This window comes from Poeciliopsis prolifica, unplaced genomic scaffold, assembly GCF_027474105.1.
Source record: "Poeciliopsis prolifica strain line A6 unplaced genomic scaffold, Auburn_PproV2 SCAFFOLD050, whole genome shotgun sequence".
NCBI lineage: Eukaryota > Metazoa > Chordata > Actinopteri > Cyprinodontiformes > Poeciliidae > Poeciliopsis > Poeciliopsis prolifica.
In genome coordinates this window covers 3,460,087-3,483,829 of record NW_026562425.1, presented here as the reverse complement: position 1 = coordinate 3,483,829, position 23,743 = coordinate 3,460,087, and the positions used below count along the sequence as shown (strand labels likewise).

At 37.5% G+C, this 23,743-nt stretch overlaps 2 protein-coding genes and 1 long non-coding RNA gene across 8 annotated transcripts; 1 reads left to right on the top strand and 2 right to left on the bottom strand.

The window, feature by feature from the left end:
- Nucleotides 1-422: 422 nt before the first annotated feature.
- Nucleotides 423-14,542, top strand: LOC129377935 (uncharacterized). 3 transcript variants are annotated; one of them, XR_008608010.1, is made up of 4 exons: nucleotides 423-506; nucleotides 730-916; nucleotides 11,873-12,016; nucleotides 12,766-14,542. It is a non-coding gene; the product is annotated as an uncharacterized LOC129377935 (long non-coding RNA). The 3 variants fall into 3 exon arrangements; XR_008608011.1 differs by having other exon boundaries at nucleotides 12,756-14,542; XR_008608009.1 differs by having other exon boundaries at nucleotides 11,873-14,542.
- Nucleotides 6,187-9,024, bottom strand: LOC129377933 (nicotinamide riboside kinase 2-like). Of its 2 annotated transcripts, none has more exons than XM_055058151.1 (8): nucleotides 8,821-9,024; nucleotides 8,648-8,738; nucleotides 7,941-7,989; nucleotides 7,542-7,719; nucleotides 7,397-7,468; nucleotides 7,214-7,320; nucleotides 7,049-7,134; nucleotides 6,187-6,967 (listed from the first exon to the last, which is right to left on the bottom strand). In XM_055058151.1, the coding sequence occupies exons 1-7, from the start codon at nucleotides 8,844-8,846 to the stop codon at nucleotides 7,049-7,051; spliced, it is 609 nt and encodes a 202-aa protein (XP_054914126.1). In that variant the 5' UTR covers nucleotides 8,847-9,024; the 3' UTR covers nucleotides 6,187-6,967. The 2 variants fall into 2 exon arrangements, with proteins under 2 accessions (XP_054914126.1, XP_054914125.1); XM_055058150.1 differs by having other exon boundaries at nucleotides 6,187-6,970; nucleotides 8,821-9,023.
- Nucleotides 10,123-23,743, bottom strand: atcayb (ATCAY kinesin light chain interacting caytaxin b). 3 transcript variants are annotated; one of them, XM_055058148.1, is made up of 14 exons: nucleotides 23,253-23,743; nucleotides 22,828-22,976; nucleotides 19,241-19,348; nucleotides 17,814-17,857; nucleotides 17,514-17,741; nucleotides 16,962-17,120; nucleotides 16,270-16,372; nucleotides 15,586-15,717; nucleotides 15,426-15,512; nucleotides 14,681-14,779; nucleotides 13,587-13,622; nucleotides 13,457-13,504; nucleotides 13,218-13,264; nucleotides 10,123-10,771 (listed from the first exon to the last, which is right to left on the bottom strand). In XM_055058148.1, exons 3-13 carry the CDS (start codon nucleotides 19,315-19,317, stop codon nucleotides 13,225-13,227), a joined length of 1,053 nt encoding a protein of 350 aa, XP_054914123.1. In that variant the 5' UTR covers nucleotides 19,318-19,348; nucleotides 22,828-22,976; nucleotides 23,253-23,743; the 3' UTR covers nucleotides 10,123-10,771; nucleotides 13,218-13,224. The 3 variants fall into 3 exon arrangements, with proteins under 3 accessions (XP_054914123.1, XP_054914124.1, XP_054914122.1); XM_055058149.1 differs by having other exon boundaries at nucleotides 22,891-23,058; nucleotides 23,253-23,742; XM_055058147.1 differs by having other exon boundaries at nucleotides 22,891-22,976; nucleotides 23,253-23,742.

Here is a 23,743-nt window from a genome sequence, read left to right as displayed (position 1 = left end):
AATCACTGCAAGACTGACTGCTACTGGAAATTCTTCCTACCTATAGATAGATAGATAGATAGATAGATAGATAGATAGATAGATAGATAGATAGATAGATAGATAGATAGATAGATAGATAGATAGATAGATAGATAGATAGATAGATAGATAGATAGATAGATAGATAGATAGATAGATAGATAGATAGATAGATAGATAGATAGATAGATAGATAGATAGATAGATAGATAGATAGATAGATAGATAGATATTCATCTTCTGTCAGATGTAATAACACCCAGTGACTTTTCCTCAGCCAAATAGGGCATCGTCATGGAAAGTTGCTCTATTTTTAGACAGAGAAACCTTCCTCCTGTTCTGGGTCCGGCTCCACCCCGTTCTGGGTCCGGCTCCACCCCGCTCTGCTGTCTGCCACCACCCGGATTTATAAGAAGCACCGAGCCTGGGCAGCGGTTTGGCAGGAGACCTCCTGAGAAGAACATGTAACCCACAAAATATAGCCAGTAAGTATTAACGTTGAATTGAGCCTTTATTGTATGTGTGACCTGAAAGTAAACAAATCACAACAAATGTTGCACCAATAATAGTTTTTACTGTAATTTAGAAATGGTTTGGAAATAAAGCAAAAAAAAGTTTCTGGTTGTTTTGATAGTAGAAGAGCAGCAGCAGCAAATTACTCCCTGAGTGAAAGACTAATGCTTTTACACTTTGAATATATTGATCTAGGTGACCAAGGCTGCTCACACCTTTGCTTCTTGTGAGAAATAAAGAAGATGATGGTCTTAAAATGGTTTTACTAGAAGAAACTCCCCCCGTTCATGGAATATACCAGTTGTGTTTCTGTGAGGCCTTACTCTGCCATTCTGATAAATCCAGAGGGTTTTTACCACTGATCTTTGGGGAGACAAAGCAGGTGAGAAGCTGGAAAACTGTTTGAAAAAAATGAAAATTAATAAACTCTGCTGCTATGTATGTGTGTCAAAGACAAAAACAATAAATAAAACATGTATGTTGAAGGAAAATGGTTAATTAAAGTGTAATATTACAGAGTAACTCATGATTTGACACGTCGTTTGGTGTGACATGTCTGGCTAACCTTATCAGCTCGGTCAGCTCTCCTCGTGTTTCAGCCCTGAGCCACATGCTGCTCTGTCCATCTTCACGTTTTTCATTCATCGACATGTGACAAATTAGTGTTGCAACTTCAATATGTGATCCATTAAAAACACTCTGACCTTTATTCTACCTTATGTCGATCACATGTATTAATCTTGATTTCTTTTATTAGAGAGAAGCAACAAAAACTTTGAAGTACTACTTGCATTGTTAAAGCAAAAATGTCCACATTTAGAGGAGGTAAAAATGAATTTATTTGTAGTTTTCAAAATTCTCCCACTAAAACAGGTGAAATTATGCAGCTCACTTTGCTTCTAAAAAATGAAGAGACCACTTTAAATGATCAGTTTCTCTGATTTTACGTCTTATAGGTTTTAGTTTGAGTAAAATGATTGTTGTTCTTTTCTTCTATGAACTCCTAACAACATATCTATGACTTTCCAAGCAATAATTTGGTTCAGCGTTCAGGAATCAATATTTGGTGGAACAACTTTCAGGTTTTCAATGTTTTTTTTTTTCAGAGCTGTTTTGCTGTTTAGTCGTTTCCCTTGAAATTGTAAATATTTCAGTAAATATTTTCCTTTCATCAACCATGGAAGGAAAAATTACACATGGTTGATGCAATGAGTCCCCTGGTGGTATGTCTTTGCAGAATGACCTTTTACCTTTGACCTCATTTGCAGCTGCAGGTATTTCATAGTTTGTCTCTGTTGGCTTTGAGACTGAAAACATTTTCCATTCTCATCTGATGGAAACTGTTTGTAATTTTTGACACTTACCAGAGATATTCAGATCTAGCTGTAGACCAGACTGATTGTAAATAATAGAGTTTGATCTAAATTACGATATTTCAGCCTTTGCTGCATGTTTAGGATCGCTGACCTGCTTGAAGTCTCACATCTTTTGTCGTCCTCTAACAGAATATTTAGCTCCATTAATCTTCTAGTCAACTCTGATAAGTTTGCTTTCCCTTCATATTTTTATCTTTCAACAGTAGCTTTCCTCTTGGGATTTCAAGTCTTTCCCTTAGATTTTCAGAGAGATTTAGATCTGGACTTTGACTGGTCCGTTCCACAAAATGTGGGAAACGATTCACCTGACATATTTTAGATGCCATTATTTTACATATTAATGTTCTTTGTTTCTGGCTTTATATTTTGGTTCCTTTTCTGCTTGTTCCTGCCAACAAAATGCCTTTTCCCACAGTAAGATGCTGCCACCACCGAGTTTCAGTAGGACCGGGGTGTTTAGAGAAATGTATACATGAGATTTGTAATTAGGACAAAATATATACATTTCTGTCCCATCTGAACAGAGGACAAGAGTAGTAGTTTTGTTGATAAACTTGAGCTGTGTGTCTCTGCAGCTCCTCCAGAGTCACCTTCAGTTTCTATGATTAACTCTCTCTTCGCTCAGCCAGTTTAAGTGGACGGCCATGTTGTTTTAGGTCTGCAGTTTTCCCACACTATTCAGTTGATAAATGATTTAAGAGAAATCGGTGAGACGTTCTTGGGAAATTGTTTTATACTCTAACTCTGTTCAAACATCTCCATAATTTTTGACTTCGTGGTTCTACCCCCCCTTTCTGTAACCAATTAAAATGTAAGCAATTATCAAAATGTTTTTCCAGCAGAAAGCAGTTAGCTAATGTCCCAAGAAGTCGTCAATTTATTTTTTCATGATGGCACGATTATTATTTTCTATTCCTCAGCGCTCCATCCTTTTCTAATGCACTGTAAAACATTTGAACATGGTTTACGTTGAAAATGAAAGTCCTTGTTCTGCCTTAAAAATGCAATTTCAGTCAACAGGAAAATTGTTTTGATTTTAACTTAGAAATTAAAGTGCATGAAGTTGATTTAGCAACAACAAACAAGTTGTCTAAATATATATTTTTTAAATTCATAAATCTTGAATTGAGTTTTAACTTAATGCTGCAATTTAAATCAAATAATTAGTTCACAATATGAAAGAAAAAACTAGTCAAAAAGCATTCATATATATCAATATCAAGTTAAAATAACTTGATATTTGACTTTAGAATAATTTACAATCTTATTTTAAATTGCATGAAAAACTTTATGATCTGCCAATGAATTTTATTAAACTTCACAGTGAATTCAGCTCAGAAGCATTTAGTGTAAACAGGACATTATCCTCAAGCATTAAAACGACAGACAAGAGTCAGATCAATCTGACACACTTTCATCTCAGGATACAAAAACATGCCGCTAAGCATTCTGGGAAATAGTTCCCACTCCTCTCTTTTTCTTATTTTAGTTTTTTAAAGTGCTAACCTAAAAATTCTGGTTTATTTGACTCTTGTTAAAAAATTAACTTACTGTTGTTGTAAGTTCATCTTTCACAAAGTTACACATCCCAAAATCTAAAACTCGCTAAATTTATTTGACTCAAAGACACAGAGCTGAATGCAGCTCAAATGTTTTACAGTGCAGTACAAAATGGCGGCTGTTTACTGCTGTTATACTTTTAACTTTTACTTAAGTAATATATTTTTGGATAAAATACTACTATCCTTCAGTTCAGGCTAAAGTGAGACTTATTATTCGTGAACAAGGTTTATTTTCAAATGTTATTTTCTACCTTCTGCACAATTTGGCACTAGAAGTACCTCACCCTGTTCAAACATATATTTTATTTGAATTACTGACTATAAATATTAGTTTCATAGTTTTTTTTTTAAATATTTGGTTATTTTTATTAAATTTGAGGTTGTAAAATACCAGAATTTAGACATAACTATTTTTTTTCTCAATGATTACATTATTTTTAAATATTAAAACATTAAATAGATGTTTTTACTTGTTACTCAGTACTTCAGTAGTTTTTAAACCACGTATTGTTTTTACTCTTACTTGAACAGCTACTTTGTACTTTTATTTGGGTAAAAATATGTTGAAGTTGTTCTACTTTTACAATTTTTGGAAACTACCAAACTGTATGTCAGCAATGAAGTGCACTGTTTCATTACTGTGTATTTCTGCTTTATCTATCTTTATTTATCTATTATATTTATCATAATAAATAAATATATGAAGTTGTAATTAAATTAACTGTTTGTAAGAATAAGACAAAAGCAGGACTAAGAAGTATTTTTACTCACATAAGAGAAGGTATTTCTGTGTCATTTGCACCTGATTTAAAGATAAACTCCTCCTCACACAGCATGTGATATGTCTCCTTATCTCCTGTGTCGTTGCCTCTCCGTCCTTTTTTGGACTCCCTGGCTGGCCGTCCGGAGGTTTCCATGATGACTGATCACGTTACGTTTGGGGGCCGGGCAGGGAAACCACACAGGGCTTCAGAGCTGTGAGTGGGTGTGTTGCAAACAGTTATTGGCTGTACATTTGTTACATATATTCCCTTGATGCCTCAGGCCCCAAGCCTAAATTTACTCCTGCTTTTCTGGCATGTGAAGAACCCCGCAGACGCATCATGAAACCCTGACCTTCCCCCGACATACCCTCGGTAGTGAAAATGCTTTGAATATACAAACTGAGGTCTGTCTTTGAGACCTGATGATTGTAAGGATTATAGTAATCATATTTAATCTTTTTTTTTGTTTATTTTGTTTGTTTGCCTTTTATTTCCCACTTGGTTTTCATTTTAAAACAAAAATAAAGTGAAACTACACCGCTTTGTGTTTTGATTTGTTTTACTTTTTGGCATATTCTGATAAAATGTTGAAGCAGGAATCATAAAACAGAAAAAGATAAAGTTTATGAAGCATTTTAGCCCTGATTGGGACAACATTTAATGTTACAGGATGTAGAAAAATGTGGCGTAAGCCTTAAAACCAACAGCTGGTGCTCTGGGCGTTGGATTCAGCCAGACATACACAGTTTGTTCTGCTGCTGACTCAACTTTGCCCGGCTGAAAGGGAAAGAATATTTTACACATGGGTTTGTTGATGTGTTACCTCTGGAGGTCCTTTAACAACCTCAAGAAACACAAAGTAAATCTAAAAGCAGCATATTCAGCCAAAAGCACATTTGGTATTTCCAAATTTATCGTTTACAATTTACTATGTGGGCCAAAGTAACAAATTAAAAGAGAAGAAATAACAAATACAACAAATTAAATTATAGTCATGATGGGCGTAAATGAAAAATTAGGTTGAATTTTTATTGATTTATTCAAACTGTTGAAATTATTGTGTATTATTTACATCTATAAAAGGTTAAACGAATAAGGATTTCTCCTCTTTAACAATCCTTGAGTTTATCTTTGACCACATAAATTTTGTTATCATAGCTGATAATGTATCGCTCTTCTTGGAGGGTTGGATAGTTTTTAGTTAAATTGTTTGATTTTCTTCAACAGACTCAACATTTTAATGACAATTTAAATATTGTTTAGATTGAGGTTTATTTCAGATGCTGGCCAGTTTTATCCTTACTGTGGAACGATCAAATATGAGATGTTTAGTTTAGTTTAGTTTTATTTGTTATGTAATGCTTGTGCTGCGTTGTACTGTTGCTTTTGTGGGTATGCCCCAAATTAATATTACATTTGGGACAATAAACTCATAACTAAAATAAGTTCTTAATCAAACTAGAGATGCAATAAATACAAATTCACACATAAATCAAAAATAACATTTGATCTTTTTCACTTGTTTACACTTTATTCATATACTTCTTTTATTTTTCTATTGAATTGTGCAATATTTTTATTTTGCTTAGTTTCATCATCTAAAATCAAAATCATTCCACAAACTGATGTAAAGTGTATGGCTGCATTAAAGTACATCTTCCTCTCATGTTGAACTTTCCCTGTCAGTTTGAGGCTTTCAAACATAACAAGACCACAGCGGCTGAACACGGTGGTGGCAGCATCATGCTCAGTTGAGCTATCATTGGTTTAATACAAAAAGTGGCTGGGATAAATTAAAATCATCTAATAAAAACATTAAAACTATTTTTAAATAATTTAGTGTAACATTTTGCTTATGAAACGACTCAACAGGTAAAGATTTTCTATTTCTGCTGATAATCACTTCTGTTTCAAAAAGTCAGCAACAATCATAAAAGACGGCTTCAAACGTCTTGCTCATTTACATTTATACAATTATCATGACACAAATATTCTTTTATTTGTACATATAAGTGAACTTGTATGAATAATTGGTAAAAATTTACAATAGTCAGATCTGTGAACTCAATGGTCTGATTCTTTTGCTTATGAATTTAAAAAAATAGAAAAATTTCTGAGCATTGCTTGAATTGTCAAGCTAATTTCTTTTATGAAGTCAATGACTGGTGCACTTAACTCTTTTCAGTTGGAAAAAATTCCTGCACATTTGGAAATCTGTCTTTGATGCAACAGAAAGTTAATCTTAACCATCTTTATTACTTCTTCATGTTGCCTGCTTTCTTTCATCTTCTTCTACTTGAAGTAGCGATAAACCTGTAGCTGTGACAACCTACTGGATTTTATCAGTCATGTTCAATAAACACAAAGGATTTGGCACTGAGTCGCCATTTTACGACGCTTTATGGGCTCTATGTGATTGTGTGTGGAGGTGTTTGATTGTATCTAACAGGAAGGAAACAGGAAACATTCAGTTTTCTTTGAGTTGTTTCAGGTGACAGCTTTATAAGTTCACATCAGTTACAGGTGTTAAACACTGGGCAGTCCAGAAGTGACTAATCTCTTAGAAAAAAAAAAGTTACACATGATTATACAAAACACTTTTTCTGCTGTTCAGTCATAATAAGTTACACTGGTGTCTATTTACAAATCAGGCCAGAAGTACAGAGCTGGTGTTACACATTTACTCAAAATGATATTTACAAGTCTATACACAACCCGGTGTCGACCCAACCTGCTAGAGAGAGAAGAGAAGCAGAGTTACTCACATGCATCATCAAGGCTTTAATATGTGTTATTAAAACAACTTATTTACCTATAAGTATTTCTGCAGGGAGTTCTGAACGCTTTCGTAAACTGCATTGTAGATATCGTCCTTCGTTGTTGTTCCATCAAGGTATTCTGTCAACAAAGACACAAATTAACGTCAACACTTCTCAACAGGAAAGTGTTTTACGTCTGATTCTGTGTTTTTGCAAACCTATTCTGCTGCAGTTGTTGTCCATCTCCTTCCTGTGCTTCAGATACATGGGCCAGACATGGCCGTCGAACAGGCCAGGGGGGTCTGGGACTGTGTATGTTCTGGTACTGCAAAGACCAGATCGGTCCAGAGTTACAGCATGCTCTGATCTGCGTCCCGAAAATTACTCCAACAGCTGCTCACCTTCTCCTCCGCTTGCATTCCTCGTAAGGAATGGAGATGTAGAAACACTTGTCATAGACATCAATGAGAGGCCTGCGGAGGGAAACAGGATCTCAGGTCAGGGAGAAGCTTTGAAGGTCAAGAGGTCAGCTAAATGGTGACGTACTTATAGTTGTAGACGAGGAACCCCTCAATTATAAGAAAATGGATCCCTCTCAGCTCCGAGTCGGACTCCTCGGCTTCGGGTGACAGACTGACTCCGTGCGAACGCGCAAACTTGACGGGGTTTTCCTGCCAGCCTTTCACGGTGTTCACCATCGCTTCCATGTCCAGAGCGCTGATCACTGATGGAGACAAGCAGAACAAAAACAAAGCTTCACCGCGTGTGGGGCCGACGTTTCACACCAATTTATTTCAATCAGTGAATGACGTAGCATTCACAGTCTATTTATTATTATATATTTATATGTGGTAGTCTACGACTGATTGGTTACCACTGAAGAAATGTGCAGGAAAGGAAAAAGTACATTACTGAAAGGTTTTCCTACGTGAAATCCACTCTTACCATCCCACTGTCTAAAGCCGTCCTCCCCGACTTGTATTTGATCGGGTTTCTGAAATAACAGTCACCAACAAAACATTGCTGCAACCCAGTAACCAATGGGAGCTGATCCCTCCTGGACAGGACAAGCCAGGTACTCGTCTCCACCAAAAGTGAAAGCGCGGAAACGATTTTTTAAACAATATTTCGGCTGGATTTAATCTCCTTTGTTGTTACTTTCTCATTTTTTAAGTCATTTTTTCGTTATGGTCATAGTATATGCTGATGATGCCTTTTTTTAAATCTTCAAAATTTTTGTTTACAATTTTTTTAACAATCTTTTAAGAGAAAACAACATGTACTTTTTTTGTTTTTTAATTCAGCTGTTTTCCCAAAATAGGGAGGAAAACAAAGGATAGACAAACCAAAACTCTCGGCTATTAGTACAGACGTTTTAGTCATTTAACATTAAAGTCTGACTTTTAGTGGGGACGCTCAGCCCTTTCATTGGCTGTCCAGGAGACAATCAGCCAGATGATTACAAGGCTGCTTCGATGATAGGACATCTGCAGGTCAGACTGGCCATTTCTTAATTTTTAAGCATTTAAAAAAAAAAAAAAAAGAAAAGGCTTCAAGCGCAAATGAAACTTATGAGAAATATTCTAGCTGCCAAACAAAAATAGTTTAACACATAGTAGAAAAAGAACACCAGACTTCTTTTTTTGTCTCACCTTGAAAAAGTCATCCTGATGCACCACACAACAGTTAGGTAATGTCTTTAGTAGTCTATTTGTCAAAGTGGTCTTTCCACCGTTGGTCACTCTGAATTTAATGCCACACAATAATTAGTTACATCTCAATTTCTTGTAGAAGCATCTTGGCATCTATTTTAGCTGAAGCTTACCCTCCGATGCCGATGATGAACTTCATTTCTGACTTCTTCTGTGTTGTTGGTCACCTCAGGAATTCAGTAAGTCAAAGAAGGGAACCCCACCAAACCAAACTTTCTCTCTCTCTCTCTCACAAAGGTTTCAGCTAAAACCTCCCTCTCCTTCTCCTTCGCCAGAGATGTCCCCCCCCTTCACTACTTCATTGATAGACTATCTTCTTGTGGCGCATATAAAGGATGTGGCAGCCGTGTCACCGCCCGCTCGACCAATCGGAGCCGCGTTTCACCGGCCAATAGTCTGCCTCCTCAGAGCCGGAAGCACCAACTTCAGAGGATGCACAGCTGAAGTTTCAGTGTGAAAGCTGATCCTAAAATTTGCACCTGCTCTCAGGGGTCAGGGGAGCGAGGCCGACCACATTCGGGGAAAGTACAGACGCTAACTTGTGGCTGAGCTGTGAAATACAATTAAACCACAATGAAGTCACAAGGGGGGTGCGTCTGGAAAAGAACATGGAGATAACTGGGAGAGAGACAGTTTGAGTCTGCAAGAATTCAAGTTTCTGACACGTAAGCGGTTTAAATCCAAGAAAGGTCATAATTCTTAGGACAATACATCCGGACAGATGTAAAAGCGTCACTCTACCAAGCCGGCTGCGGGGCGAATGCAAACCAGGACCTCTATAATTAGTCTGCAGCGCCTGGCTTCTGCATCATGAATATTTCTGATGCAACCAGAGTACGTAGCAGCTCTCCTTGTGGGCAAAATGGCGCATCTGTCAGCCAAAGCTGCGATAAAACCTTTCTCTGAAGGTTAGCGCCTGCCGCTTATCAGCTCTGGTCGTTACACACCTCCGGGTGTGAGTCTGTCGTGTTTATTTTGTGTTCAAACAGTATTTACCCAATACTACAAATCAGTTTCACCATTTGTTCTTATCTCTTGGAGAGATACAGGTGTGAAGGAGGTGAACTTTGAGTTTTAGATAAAAGCTGACATGGTGTCATGTTTCATTGTCGGGATACATGGTGGCACTGTGCGACTAAAAGACAGATGTTTGTTAACTTAATATATTAAAAGGATTCACATCATTTAAATGCAAAATACTTCTACCATATGAGACTTTTCTCTTTAATCACTGAGACATGCAGGGTTAAAATAACCTATTCTAGGTAATTTTGCCTTTCCGGTTTACTAATTTCAGAACATAAAAGCAATATTCATAGTAAAGGTGAGAGATGTCCTGTGAGCTCCTTCATCTCTTAAGGAGGCTGTTCAAGGCTGAATAAATGGCAATAAAAGACAAAATAGACAAATCCAGCTTATTTTTTAATTTTGTTTTATTTTTTAGAAACATTAAATGGCACATTTTCATCGATAACAGTTAAAGTAATTCTTCAGGTTCTCTTTCTCGAAATATATTTTATTTTATCTATAACAATTCAGTCTTTCCGTCTTGAAAAAGTACTGCCTTTCTTTATAATTTAAAAACAAGACAAATACAAATACCGAAGAAGGAAAGGATACAAACAAGCATGCCAACTGCATATTTAACGCTGGAAAACCTGACGACTGTACAATACTTTTGCATCAGTAACATCTAGAACATGTTAAAGAAGAAGAACGTCATTGGGCATCATTCAGTGAGCAAATGTATTAAACCGAAGAAAAACCCATGCCAAAATATTTCAGTTTGATTCTACAGTATCTGCAAGACGAATCGGTTTTAGGAGTCTGTACGGTTTTAATTTAAAATAGTTGCCATGCATCATAGAACAGCTCAATCTCACATGCAGAAAGCAAACAATTTTATCTGTAACATCTTGTTGTTGACAGGTTCTGAATTTATTTTATGTAGAAACAAGAGAAATACTGAGGAGTGATTGTCCTGCAGCTAACGGGTCCGTTCTGTGCAAGAAGCTGCTGAGTTTACTGAACGACCGTTCCCCAGCAGATCTTCAACTCACTGTGCTGCAATGCAAAAAACACAGTTTAATTTGAGTATTTTGTGCAACCTTTATGCAACAATTGGCACATTGTTCACATAGACATTGTTAGTACTCGGGAGCATGTAGAGATCATAGACTGTAAATCTAAACTAAATCCAAACTGACACATATCACACCGGTTGGGAGACAGAGCCTGTTTCCATTCTTGGGATGTCAGCCAGTCCACCGGCCGCAGGATCTTTTGATATACGAGGGCAGAGAGGAGCGCACTGATGCTCATGGGGTTGGATTTCTGAAATAACCCCATGTACTTTACCCACTCCAACCCACTCTGACTGGCCCAGGCAGGTATTTCTCCTGATTTCATGACCGGTACTGCAGCTCATGACTCGTCTGTGAAGCCCAGTAAAAATAGACCTGGATGGTTCTGCATAGACGAGGGGAGCAGCTGTGTTTTATGTAACATCGGGGAGCCGGTCTGAGGATTAGCTAACATTTGGATTTGGATTCACACGAGGGCTGAATTGCAAGACCTGAAACATGACTTGGCAGAAAAGGAGCCAGGCTTGATGTCTGACAGTAATCAGAAAGCAGCATTCAGTGGGTTCATATTCACAAATACAGTTGTTCCTCAAATCGCTCTTTAATTGGATGGAATGGCTGACATTTTCATGTCAAAACATACTTCATCGTAACCAGACTCATCTACTTTGCCTTGCTAAAGTATCAACATTTTGTCCACGAACTCCAATCATTCCGTCACATTAGACCCAACGTGACAGATCAACGGAGCAATGCAGTTTTGTAAGGTGGAAGAAAAATCATTCATGACTTTCCTGCATTTGTATTCAACACATTGTAGAGGAACCTTTTCCAGCAATAAAGATGCAAGTTATTTTTGTCCATTTTCTGTCACAGTTTGATTTCGTACATCAAGAAATGACTTTTCTGCCTATTGTGCCATAAAAAGTAACTCAATATCAGTCACCTAAAGACATCAGTTTTCTCTTCTTGAGTTTGGTCTTTACTTTGACTGAGCCATCCTAACCCATTTGCTACCGCTGGTGTTGTAAAATGTTTTGCGCAAATTTACATTTATGCTTTGTGCAAATTTACATTTGAGGGTGCAGGTGCCAGTACGTGATTGGTGGATCCCGAAGATCAGAGGCAATGAATTGGTGGCCTGACCAGAGATGATGTAAAAAAAAAACCCGGCTGTGGATTTCCTGCCACCCTTCTTCTGCTCATCCCAGCCAGGTTGGACAAGGTGTGTTTCCATTACAAAAGTGCACAAAACTTTGTTGACATTCCACTAATGTCTAGAAAACACAATTTTGCAACTGCAATGTTTCCATTGAATAAAAAACACAACTGAAATCACACAGGAATAAGTTTGTCCACACGATAATTCATTAAAAACATGCAGTGCCAGGATCCTCCAACTCCTTCCTGTCACCTTCTTCTTTGTGGTTTGAGCCAGTGGCAACATCTGGTTGAGAGCGGACGTTTTCTGGATATACTTTTACTAAAGTTTGCTGAGATAACGAGTGAATCTTGAGCAACCAAACTCTATTTTGTACCAAAATTATGAGACGATTGGTGTTAACTTGATTCCATCTTTCAAATGTATGCACAACTGCATGCAGTGCCTTGCATTTGAAAGGTAGAATCAGGTTTAACACCGATCATCTTATGATCTCGAGAAAAGCATCAGGAAAACGTAAATGCGGAAAAAGTCTCTTGGCTTTTATACAACTCTTCTAAAAAGGCCAGAAGTTATGAATTAGGAGTGAAATCTGAACTGTAAACAGATTCCAGAGCTACTTTGAACCTCTTGGCTCGTTCTTTAAATAATGTTGTCTTTAGTTAGTCTGATCAGCCTCATCTCGGTGAGTTTGTAGTCATGTTCTCTGTCCATTTTCTGCTCATTAGATGTTTAACCCATTGCTACAACTAGTGTCGTAGCAAATACATGTTATTTTTTTAAATTTAAACCTGATTTGAAGTTCTCAACAGCTTTATCGCTGACGCCCGACGGTGTTCCTCGATCTACATGATGCTGCTCTTTCTCTGATGCTCTCCAACAAACCTTTGAGGCCTTTACAGAACAGATGGATTTATAACTTGTGCTATAACGTGACAATGTGTAAAAAAAAAAAAAAGTCCAAGTGCATTGAATATTTTTGCAGGACATCTTGTATTAGCGCCGTTAGCGAAGGATTTTTGAACTATTTCAAGAGTTAAAGACTCGAGGCGATGTAATAATTAGGCGACTAGCGCTTGGACGCCAAGATTCCCAACAAATGTTTCTGCAGGATTTAATTTGCTGTTTCTTTTGCACTCAGATCCAAATGTTGTGTGAAAACCAAACTGACCCTATGTGTATCAGGTATAAGTTACAGGGGACTGACATTACAAGCCGGAGTGCAGAGTTAAAGACGGACTGTTTAATGACTGGGACCTCTTACCTTAATGTCAGATGTCACTGTTGACTGATGCAAGCATCGACTTTGGCCTGAAAATAACATTTAAATAAAGCAATAAAGAAACATAAGTATTTTCTCAGTCATCTAGTGCTAAAGATTAGCTGACAAACATTTGCAAAAATAATAAACAGGATAATTGATGGCTGATGTGACAGAAATAGAGCTAAAAAAATGTTTCTGAGTCTTGCGTAACGTAGCTGCATGAAACAGAAAGAGGTCACCTTTCTCCAGGAAGAGCTGACTTGGTCTGCTGCTGCTCTTGTTCCTGTCTGCAGGAAAAAGACAATTTAGTTACTTAAAATAATGGTGGAAATTTCTTTCTTTCTTTTTTAGGGAAAAAGGGTTTCTTACCTCAACTTTTGTGCTTTTAGTTTCTCTTCATCATACCTAAATTAGATGAAATAGTGTTTGTAATATGCTGCTTCATTCCCACTTGTAGCAGCAATATGCTACAAACATGTCTTTATAAGAAGACACATAATGGCTACACCGAATGCTGGCTGCAGTGACTTTTACAGAGCTGTCATAGGTATCCTCATGTTTGATAGATACAAAGGAAAACAATAAGTTGGGCCAAAATCCATGTCTGAGTTGCTCATTAAAAATGAAGCAGGTCATCAAAAACCAGAACGCTCCATGTTTCCAATACTGGTGCTGCTCTGGTTTGGAAAACACTGAACTTCTCAGGTTTCCTGAGACGTGCAGAAGCTGTAACTGTTCCTTTAAATTGGATTTTTTTTTTTTTACAGCTGCTTTACTAAGAAATATATTTCTTCTTAAATTGAAGAAAAAAACATTGTATTTCAATTTGTGAGGCACAAAAGAATGGGAAAGTCAAGTTATTGAATCAATTTGAAATATAGTTGATATTTTTAAGATTTTCCAGAAAGGTTTTTAACATTTTAAATATCTGAAGATTATAATTTGCTTTGCAGATATTGTGAGACAATAAATAATGTATAGAAAAAACAAAACTTTTCTTGTCAATGATTAAAGGAAGTGTATTTTGTAATATAATTTGGTGTATTTTAGGGTCTCTTTGTTTGTTTGTTCACTAATGTTCTTCTTTCTATACAGTTATATTCAATATATTTGAATATTTGTCCCAATATATTTGGTTGGTCAGATTAAAGGTGCCTTATGACAATAACAACTTTCAAGGAAGTATTAAAAATATTTTTCTTTGAACCCAAATTTCTGTTATTTTCTTGGTCTGATGTCATATTTTAATTCTAAATGTCATGTTTCCATTAACTGTAAGCAGAAAACCGTTATAATTAACAGAAATAAATGCTTTCAAACATCAATTTGTGTGTCATTAATCAATCTAATATCTTTTATTTAGTGATAAAGTTCCTGAAATTAGTGTTTAGTTGAACGTTTGCTTGCATTTTGTGAGATGTGCGGCATCTCAACAGCGTCGCCCGGTGGTAGAGAGGACTTACTGCAGCACGCAGTCGGGAATCTGCACATGCTCCATGGGGATGATGTGACTGAGCTCTTCCAGGGAGTGAACGTATCGAATCTTATCCAGGAACTTCACACTGTGGAGATCATGAACGCGTCAAATTAGAGGTGAAATTTATCTCCATCAAAACAGCTTCTGTTTGTTAGATAAACTGCACATCAAAATCCTATTAAATTTGAACTGTCGCCTTATTTAGGAGTAATGAAACCCACAAATGTACAAGTTGTAAACATGCCAAGGAAAATCTTTATAATCTGACGATTAATGAGGCAAATTAGTTTTCTGTTTGTGCTTATGATGGAGTCACTTTGTTTACACATTGGAATGATAAATACATCTCAAATAAATTAAAATATTTCTTGATTTCATATTAGAAAAACCTATTCAGCTTGACTCCAAGTCTTCCCATTCTAATAAAAATTATACAGAGTTTACACCAGACAAAGATTTAAAAGATTTCAGACCAAATGAAGGGGAAATAATATTGTCTTTACAGGTTTTTTACCATTAGTATGTAAGGTGACTAATGTGGAGTCAAGCAAAAACACCAACAGTCATATAATACATTTAATTGTAGGTTTATATAATAAATTTAATTGTAGGTTTATATTTCAATGCACAGCCTGGACAGCTTTTATTATTATGAATAATGTTCAATATTCTCTTTAAATTTAGAGGAATAATCACAACCAATAAGCAGAATGAGAGTAAATGTTTATGACCTGATGAATGGTCTTGAGATGGCCAGGACGGTTCTGATAAACCATGTTGGATGTGCAATGATCAGACACTTCAGGTTTTTTCTCAGTCTGCAAACACAAACGAAAAGATTTCAGCTCCGATATCTAAGTCTGTTTTTGCTATTGATGTCATTTTTCTTACTTTCTGTCAATCATCTGGTAGCATCTCTTCAGCCAGCTGATTCCAGGCATCTTCCTGCGAGGAGTTGCACCGTTCATGTAAACAATCATATAATCTTCAGCCACCAGCAGCTCCAGGCTGCTCACAACGTACCTGAGAACAAAGAGACATAGTTTAAAGCAAGTTTGTTGTTTTTTCTCTGTGTCTGAGCCAAATGAAGGAAAGAGCACTTGACACTTTATCACTTCTATCACCCTGGTGCCTCAGAGTGACAATGCTGGTCAGAAGTGGAGCAGAAATCGCAAAAATGCTTCCAGAGTCTCAGATTTTTAGTTATAGCTTTCTTCACAAACAATCATTCATCACTGAGGCGACAGTGTGCTTTTAAACCCCTCTGCAAGGTGCCGGTTTGTTGCAATTCTTTCATATAAATATCACCACTCTTGAGCTTTATTGATCATGTTCTCAGCTGATTTTTGTATATTATGTATTTATACATACATCATATATATGTATCTATTTCAATTTACAATTATAAATGAATATAACTAAGTCTAAACACAACAAAAATTGAAACATAAAGATAATTATATAGGTTTTTTTAAGATTATTAAAGTAAGGAAAGCGTGTTTGTGACGTTTGATGAATCATGCAGTAAAGTGAGACTGATGCAGTATGCTGCAAGGAGACGTCAGAAGAACTTACAAAAACAGATTCTCCATGATGTATGTGTAATCATCACAGCTGCTGTCGGGGAGGTAACAGGCTGCAAACACAATGATGGCGTTCAGACCTTCACCATAATAACCTGAGAGAGAGAGAAGAAGAAGACACATTCAAGGTACTGGCCACTTATAACGTTTTTGTTTAATTGCTGCCAGATTATTAACTAGAAGTCAGATATTTTTATAAATAATACTCATTGATCAGGCATAAAATTGTGAAACCTCACAGTTAAAAATAAATACTGTTTGTCTTTTCACCAAGATCCTTGTTTCATGAAACCAAGAGGGTTGCTTTTATCTGCATTCTGTTATGCAAGACTTTTTGTTTTCTAGATATTTTTGGTGTTTATTAAATCTTCATCTTCACCATGATCCTCCAGCTGTACGGTGTGCATTTTAGAACAATCTTTGGATCTCAGGAAAACATTCTCACTCATTAGAAAAATTGGCCTCATTTGTTGGACCAAAAGAACATTTTATCTTTAAAGTTATCATACAAATGACTTTGAGAAGGTCACAATTGTGATAGTTACAACTCAGCATTAAAGAGGTTCTTATGGAGTTTTCCCAGTTTGCAGGTGTCAGTTTTCATCAATTCAAAGATGTGTCAGTGGGCTCATTGATAGGTTCATTCATTCATCAATGAATGAATGAACAGATAGTTTAGCTGACCTCCATGGGTGACCACTCGCAGGTAAGGTCTGATGATCTGCATGTCAATTCGCTGCTCCTGATCGCCGATTATCACCGTTCGCCACAGACGACCAGAAGAGTCTCTCTCTTCTTCACCTTCACCTGGAAGACGTTTGGCTGTGGCCACAGGAGTGTCATCTAAAAAAAAAAACAAGCAAAAGAAACAAGGTCAGTCAGCTTTATCTTAGTTTCTTCATCCTTTAATTAGTTTAACCAAATAATTTACTTCACTGTGCATCAATATGAACAAAAATAAAGCGAAAAAATTCCAATATTGCAGCTCTTATTTGTATTTAATCAGTTTTATGGGATTTTAAATGTTTTTTTATATGAAAAAAAAAAGTTTGAGTGAATAAATAAGTAGATATTTTTCTCATTGGGTTCATTACTTTTAGTTGCAATTAATGTTTATTGTTACAGTTTAGTAACAATAAACATCTTCATTTTTCTCCCTTTGTTTTCACCATCATAATTCATGATGAAGAAGAATCCACTCCTCATTTTGGGGTCTGAATCCTCCTTTTGTCTGACCTTCCCACTCCAGCTCGTTGCCGTTGTTCAGGAACTCCAGCGAGTCGGTCTCATCTGGAGTCTCAATGTCGTCGACGTTGATGTCAAGGTCGTCGGGCGTTTCCAGGAAGTCGTCCGAGAGAACGGAGCCCTCGCTCTGATCCAGGGACAGGTTCATGTCGGGGGCGACCAGCGTGCGGCGCTTCCTCTGGTTCATGGACTCCCCGACATTCAGGCTGGTGGGAGGATCTGCAGCAACAAGCAGGTGTAAGTTTACAGTTTATGCTCGGCGATCGAAAGCTGGATGTTTATTCCACCTACTGCTTCTGTTGTCAGTGAGACCAACTCCGTCCTCTGGCAGCGGCCTGCACAGACGGCACAAATAAGATCATACATTAAAACAATTTAACAGCAATTCTGCAGGAAGTAGAAATACTCTCATTGTTCACTCTTTAGCCAGTTTTTATATCCTCATTCGGTGTAATCGTCTTTTGTTTGAGAAAGCAACACCATTATAATTACCAACTCCCCTCAAGGATTTATTCTGTAGACACCTTTAAGCTCAATGTGTGGGAGAAATAAGGGATGGATTACAGTTTTCTGTACCAACATGCAGACTGAGAGAAAGATAGGGATTTATCCAAACACACCCTAAACATTGCAAGCATGGGCAAGCTGATGTGTTGACGGAGTCGGCTGTTTGAGGTGTTTCAGCACCTCGCAAATCTATTCATACACCTTTAACTTTTTCACTTTTTGTCTCATTACAAGCACAAACATTAATTTATTTTATTTTGAGAGACCAGGGTTTGTTTGTTTTTTTTTTAAATGATGTGAGCAAAAAGAAATCCAGTTTCTGGAATAGTTGAATAGAATGACAGCAAAGAGTTACTGTGTCTAGATGAGCCCAAAATGTAATTGCTCGTTTCGGTTTGTGAAGGAAAATAAACACTGCAGATCAACCGAGAAGCACAGTTTGGATTGTGAAAAAAAGTGATGGCAGCATCTTGCTGCAGGGATGTTTTTCCTCTGCAGAGAAACTGGTGCGAAGTTTAAATTTTCACTAGAGGCTTACAAAAGAATGGTTTATATCAAAGCATTCCCATGTCCAAAGATGCCGATTCAAAGCCATCGTAAATTAATGTTTACAGAACTGTTTTGAAAGAAAAATATAGAAAATGTTCCGTCTTTAGATGTGCAAAACAAGTAAAGACATATCACAAAACACCAAAGCTGTGACTGCAGCAAACAGTCGTTTGCAAGCTATTCCTGCTAATTATGGGACTTATGGAGGCAACTGCCTGCACACAAAGTAATTTGGGGATTTCATGGTGAATCTTTGATTACACATGAAATTTGAAAAGCATTCCTCGGGTCAGCAATTTGTGGAATTCACACTAAAATGGTTATTGTTCAGAAAAATAAAAGCAAAACAGTAACCAGTGTTACCTTATTTTCATTGCGCATTATATATTTTCTCATAATAACTCTGATTATACCAATATTAGGTGCAATAAAGACTTATATGAGGAGGCAGGAGATAAAGACTTTTAATACACAATATAACAGCACGACACACACATTTTCCACTGACGTCTTTTATGCTTTGCCAGCTGCTATTTTGGTCCGACATGCTGCAGTTTCTCCATGTACTCACAGCAGAAAGACCTGTTTCCACGTGACTCATTTTCCATCCATCCCAACCCGTTTGTCTCAAACTGCACACAGACCCAGCCGTAGACAAATACCTGGGGAAGTCCTCGTCCTGCCACTCGTCCTTGACCTCCATGCTGTCCATGCGTAAAGTGGCTTCTGCTGTACCCATCCTCTGCAGGGAGGTCGGGCACAGCTGCTCGCTTTGGGCAACAGAAAGAGGGAATAGGTAGTGAAGGGTGAGAGACAAGGTGTCATAAGACAAAATATTTGAAACAGCTTTAAGCTGAGGTGCAGAACAAGGGAGCAAAGTAAACCGCAGTAGTACATACAGCTTATGCTAATATATTTTAACATAAAATGCTCAAATGTAGCCTGAACAAGTTTTGCCACGACTAATAAATAAAACAGGAATAATAAAGTTCAATCCAACATTCAGACCTTTAAACAAATGCTCAAAATGAATTTAAAAAGAAGGTTGCTATGAAAACATTGGGTTACAAAAATGTTTTTTTTAACTGAATTAGGATTATTTTGCACAGTTGAATGGTCAGATTTTTATTCTAATTTGAGTCAGAGAAATCAAATGAGATTATATTTTTGTGACATTAGTTCATTTCCGTTAATATTTCCCATCCAAAAAAGGTTTTAGGAGAAAAAAAATGGTTTTCTAACAGTGTATTAGTTAAATGTTGCAAACTTGGATTTTTGTAAATTGAATAATAAACACTTGACTTTACACCAATAATTCTGACTTTCGGTGCTACATGGAACATTATATTGATCTCATCTACAAAAAGCCCTTCACACAGAAGCATAAAGTACATAAAAAGCATACGAATTGTCATTAAGGCAGTATATTTGTAGTATGTTCAATTTCTAACTCACAGTTTTGACTATTTATAGGAAAATGGTCGTCAAATGAAAGCGTGACATCATGTGAAAGTGGATTTTTGACCCCAGCTGCTCCAGGGATGGAGACTAAAATAAAACACTGATTTGCTCATACAGCAGCCGTTCCCTGAAGGCAGCACACTCATCTCCTATGTGCATGTACGTAACCAAAGCACAGGTCTTCGTCTATTAACTTCCATTTCTGGTTTTTCGATGTGCATCTGCAGAGTTTGCTGTGTTTGAATCATTTATACAAATATCAGTCAAGCTAAGTAGAGCAAACCCATCAAAGGGATTTTCCCTCACAAATAAATCTCTGTCCCAACCTGAGTTTATTTAACAGACGTCACCCTGGCCCATTAGTCCGGTGGGATGGAACTGATTTGATACAATCTATTTTTGGATCTAAAACTGCAGTTGTGGGGTAAAAGACACATGCTCTGTGCCTACAGGCTCCTGATGCTGCTGTGCTGGGACTGGGGAATCGAGGTTGACTGTTTAAACCCGTAAGTTGCAACGATTTTTTTTGCAGTCCTAAAACAAAATGGTGTTTGCCTATTAAGGCTGAACCTCCTCTCACAGACATCAGTCATATCTCAATGAGCAACGAGGATTGTAGTCACAAATGTCACAGCCTTGCTTGTCCATTGAGTGAACATCTGAGACGCAGACGCACGTGTCTGGTGAGGATTTGTGTCCCGATGGCTGCAGGACTGCCTGTGCCTTTGTGCCAACCAGAATATAAAAGAGAAGAAACGTAAACTGTTGCACAAGACGGCGATTACAGGTTTTTTTCCTGACAGGTTTGGTCCCTTTGAAATTCAGTAGAGGAGTTTCACCGTGACAGAGCGATATTTGTGTTGGCTTGCAGCTTGAAAGGCGTTATTGAGGATTAAAGATAACTCAGAAGAAATGATTTATTACAAGCTCAGTTTCTTTAACTTGTTTGTCTTTATCCAAAGGCAAAAGGAAGGGATGATAAGGCCTGAACACATTAGAAATCCTCTGCAGCATTTAATGTCCCTCACAAAATAAACAGTATATAAGATTTAGTTTGGTAATGCTCTATTTTAATGCTATGATCTAAAATAATTTGTGAGAAAATCACTTAGTTTCTTTAGAATAACCTATTCAGTCCTGAAGCTAGCTGCTTTTCTGCTGCAATCTGCTAGCTAAAACCTGAAAACATTTTCAATAAACTACAATAAAAGCTACTGATCTTTGAATTTCTAAAGATGCAGTTTTCACTTTAAAACTGGAAGTTGGCCTTTTACTTACTAGAGCTGATTTAAGGTCATTGGTTGTTAAGTTCAAAAAGATTTTGGAGAATGTTTGTCCATCTTTAGGAATAACGTTATTTTCTCCATTTAGATCAGGGGTGTTGAACTCAGTTTCATGATGGTCATATCTAAATTTGTATGTCCTTAAAGGGCCAGTTGTGCCAGAATATATTGATAAAACCCATGAAATTGTTATTTAATTTTTATTTTAATTGAATAATATTTTATTTTCACACTGATCAGTCCAGCCAGGATTTCATGAGTGTTTTTATTGCAATCAAAATAATAATATTTTTAAGGAAGTTTTATTTGCGCTAATATAACATGTTAAATACGAGTTTTTATTAATCGCCGTATTGATCACGGAGTACAACTAGACAGCAGCCAATTCAACCGAATGTTTTTGGCCAATTTTGAGAAAAAAATTGCAGCTAAAAAATCTGAAAAAAATGTGAGGATCTGTTGACTTTGTGTGAATTTTACAGATTTGTTGAAAAACTGGGGGGTTTTCAACAAAAAGCTGTTGTAATTTTGAGTCGAGAAGGCCACATAAAAACCTACGGTGGGCCAGATTTGGCCCTCGGGCCCTGAGTTTGACACGTGTGATTTAGAAAAGCTTAAGTCATTCAAGCTTAAGTCAGAATCTAAGAGACAAGAATCTAAGAGTGACTTTTAGCAAACAGAATCAGTTGGAAAAAAAAACTCGACTTTCCCTGCAGCTTAGAGAGACGAAGGCGAGAACCACATGAACAGACATGCGAGTTGGATTTCCATGAGAGTTTCAGAGCCGACGTCCGACCCAGTAACTCCTTTTCGTCTCTCTTAAGGTGGTTGATGCTGAAAGTGGGCTCGTCAAGACTGGTTCTGAATCTTTCTTTTTCCCTTCTCTCTTATTTTGAAGTGAGGAAAATGTTATTTAAAAACGGTAATTCCTAGATTTTATTTCAGTTGTACAACTTCGCCTTTGTGTTTTCATATGTTTTTCTGTTGCCTAGACATTAGTGAATACTCCTGCTCATTTTTACAGTTTTAACTGTGAAATAATCTGTCGGGGGAACAATGAGTTCTTTTTAAATTCATATTAAGAATATTGAAGCTATAAAACAAGCTGCTCTGTCTTGCTGAAAAGCTACTTGCATGTTAGCTTCGTCTTATTTCACATGCTCTAACCAGATGAAAAAGACTTGGTAAAGGTTTCTGTTTTTCAGTGGAGATCAATAACACGCTAAACTCTTGATTGCACTGATTAATAACTCATGGTTGAAACCAAAAATTGTTGCTCTTTGTGATGATTCAAAATAAACCAGATCCTTCTTCCAGTGTTTAAAAAAACCAACATTTCTGAAGAGAAATTCCTCCAATCTGAATTGCGACAGATTATTTCATGTAGCTGAATGAAATAATCTGCATCTTCATGATGTAGATTTATATCTGCAGACCTGAAAGTCCATCCAGAGATTGTTTTACCTAAACCCAGTCCAGGAACAAAAACCTTGCAGAGCACTTACGTTATATAACGATGTAGTTCTGCTTTTCCTTAAATCAGCAGACGGAGGGTCATCACTGTTTACCTCTCCAGGTGGTGCGCTCCTGTCTTTATTGACGCCGTAGTTCCTGTTGCGTACTGATGTTGCTGATGGAGGGAAGTCGTGTCTTCCTGTGGAGAGAAGATCGATGAAGGGAGTCTGGAGGTGACATCACTGTCCTCTCATCTGTCATCCAGACGGATCCCAGCCTGACTTTTGGGCAAAACAAATTGTTCTAACTCTTTGCAGTATTCTCTTCTTTTTCTCCAATTTGCATCTGCTCTTTCCCCCCTCATCATCATCATCCTCCACCAGCAAACACTAAAACCCCCGGGCTCTAATCCGTTCGGATGATGTCAGCCGTTTGGGAGCAACGTTCTGATGGTTACGCAATCCCAGCTGCCTACCTTTTTCCTTTGATTGTGTCAGGCTGGTCGTTGGCAGGATCACCTGTTTTCCTCCAGTTTAGTCCATTTTGGATCCATCTTGAACTGACTTTTCATCCTCTCCCAAACTGCAAAAGACGGTTCCTTCTCTCTCAGTCTCGTTCCCTGGCAACAGCATCTTCCTCCCTCACATAACCTCTATCTCTCTCCTGATTTTTCTCACCATCTCTAATAGCCTCTCTCACGCTCTGTGAAACTCCTCCTCCACATGAACTCACCTCCTCTCCTCTTGCTCGTTGCCCGTGATGCCGTCGCCACCTCCCCTTCCTCTCTTTCTGCCCTGCTTTCCTCACAGCTGCTCTGAGTGCGATGACAGTGAACACACAGAAACGTTTCGCTCTTATTGACCGTGTTCCTCAGCAAACGCAGCCACAGTTCCAGCTCCTCTTTCCACCGTCTACTGTGGAAAAATATGGATTTCTGGTTGTTTTACTGTCCTGCACTACACCACA

What these genes read in the sequence shown, in the direction of transcription:
- LOC129377933 (XM_055058151.1), bottom strand. Translation starts at nt 8,846, where the DNA reads ATGAAGTTCATCATCGGCATCGGAGG. An exon ending in TTCCTCGTCTACAACTATAA is followed by an intron (nt 7,469 to 7,541) that starts GTACGTCACCAT and finishes TTCCCTCCGCAG; the next exon opens with GCCTCTCATTGATGTCTATG. An exon ending in GAATGCAAGCGGAGGAGAAG is followed by an intron (nt 7,321 to 7,396) that starts GTGAGCAGCTGT and finishes TGGTCTTTGCAG; the next exon opens with TACCAGAACATACACAGTCC.
- atcayb (XM_055058148.1), bottom strand. Translation starts at nt 19,317, where the DNA reads ATGGGTACAGCAGAAGCCACTTTACGCATGGACAGCATGGAGGTCAAG. An exon ending in ATTCCCGACTGCGTGCTGCA is followed by an intron (nt 13,623 to 14,680) that starts GTAAGTCCTCTC and finishes CATCTAATTTAG; the next exon opens with GTATGATGAAGAGAAACTAA. An exon ending in CTAAAAGCACAAAAGTTGAG is followed by an intron (nt 13,505 to 13,586) that starts GTAAGAAACCCT and finishes TTTTTCCTGCAG; the next exon opens with ACAGGAACAAGAGCAGCAGC.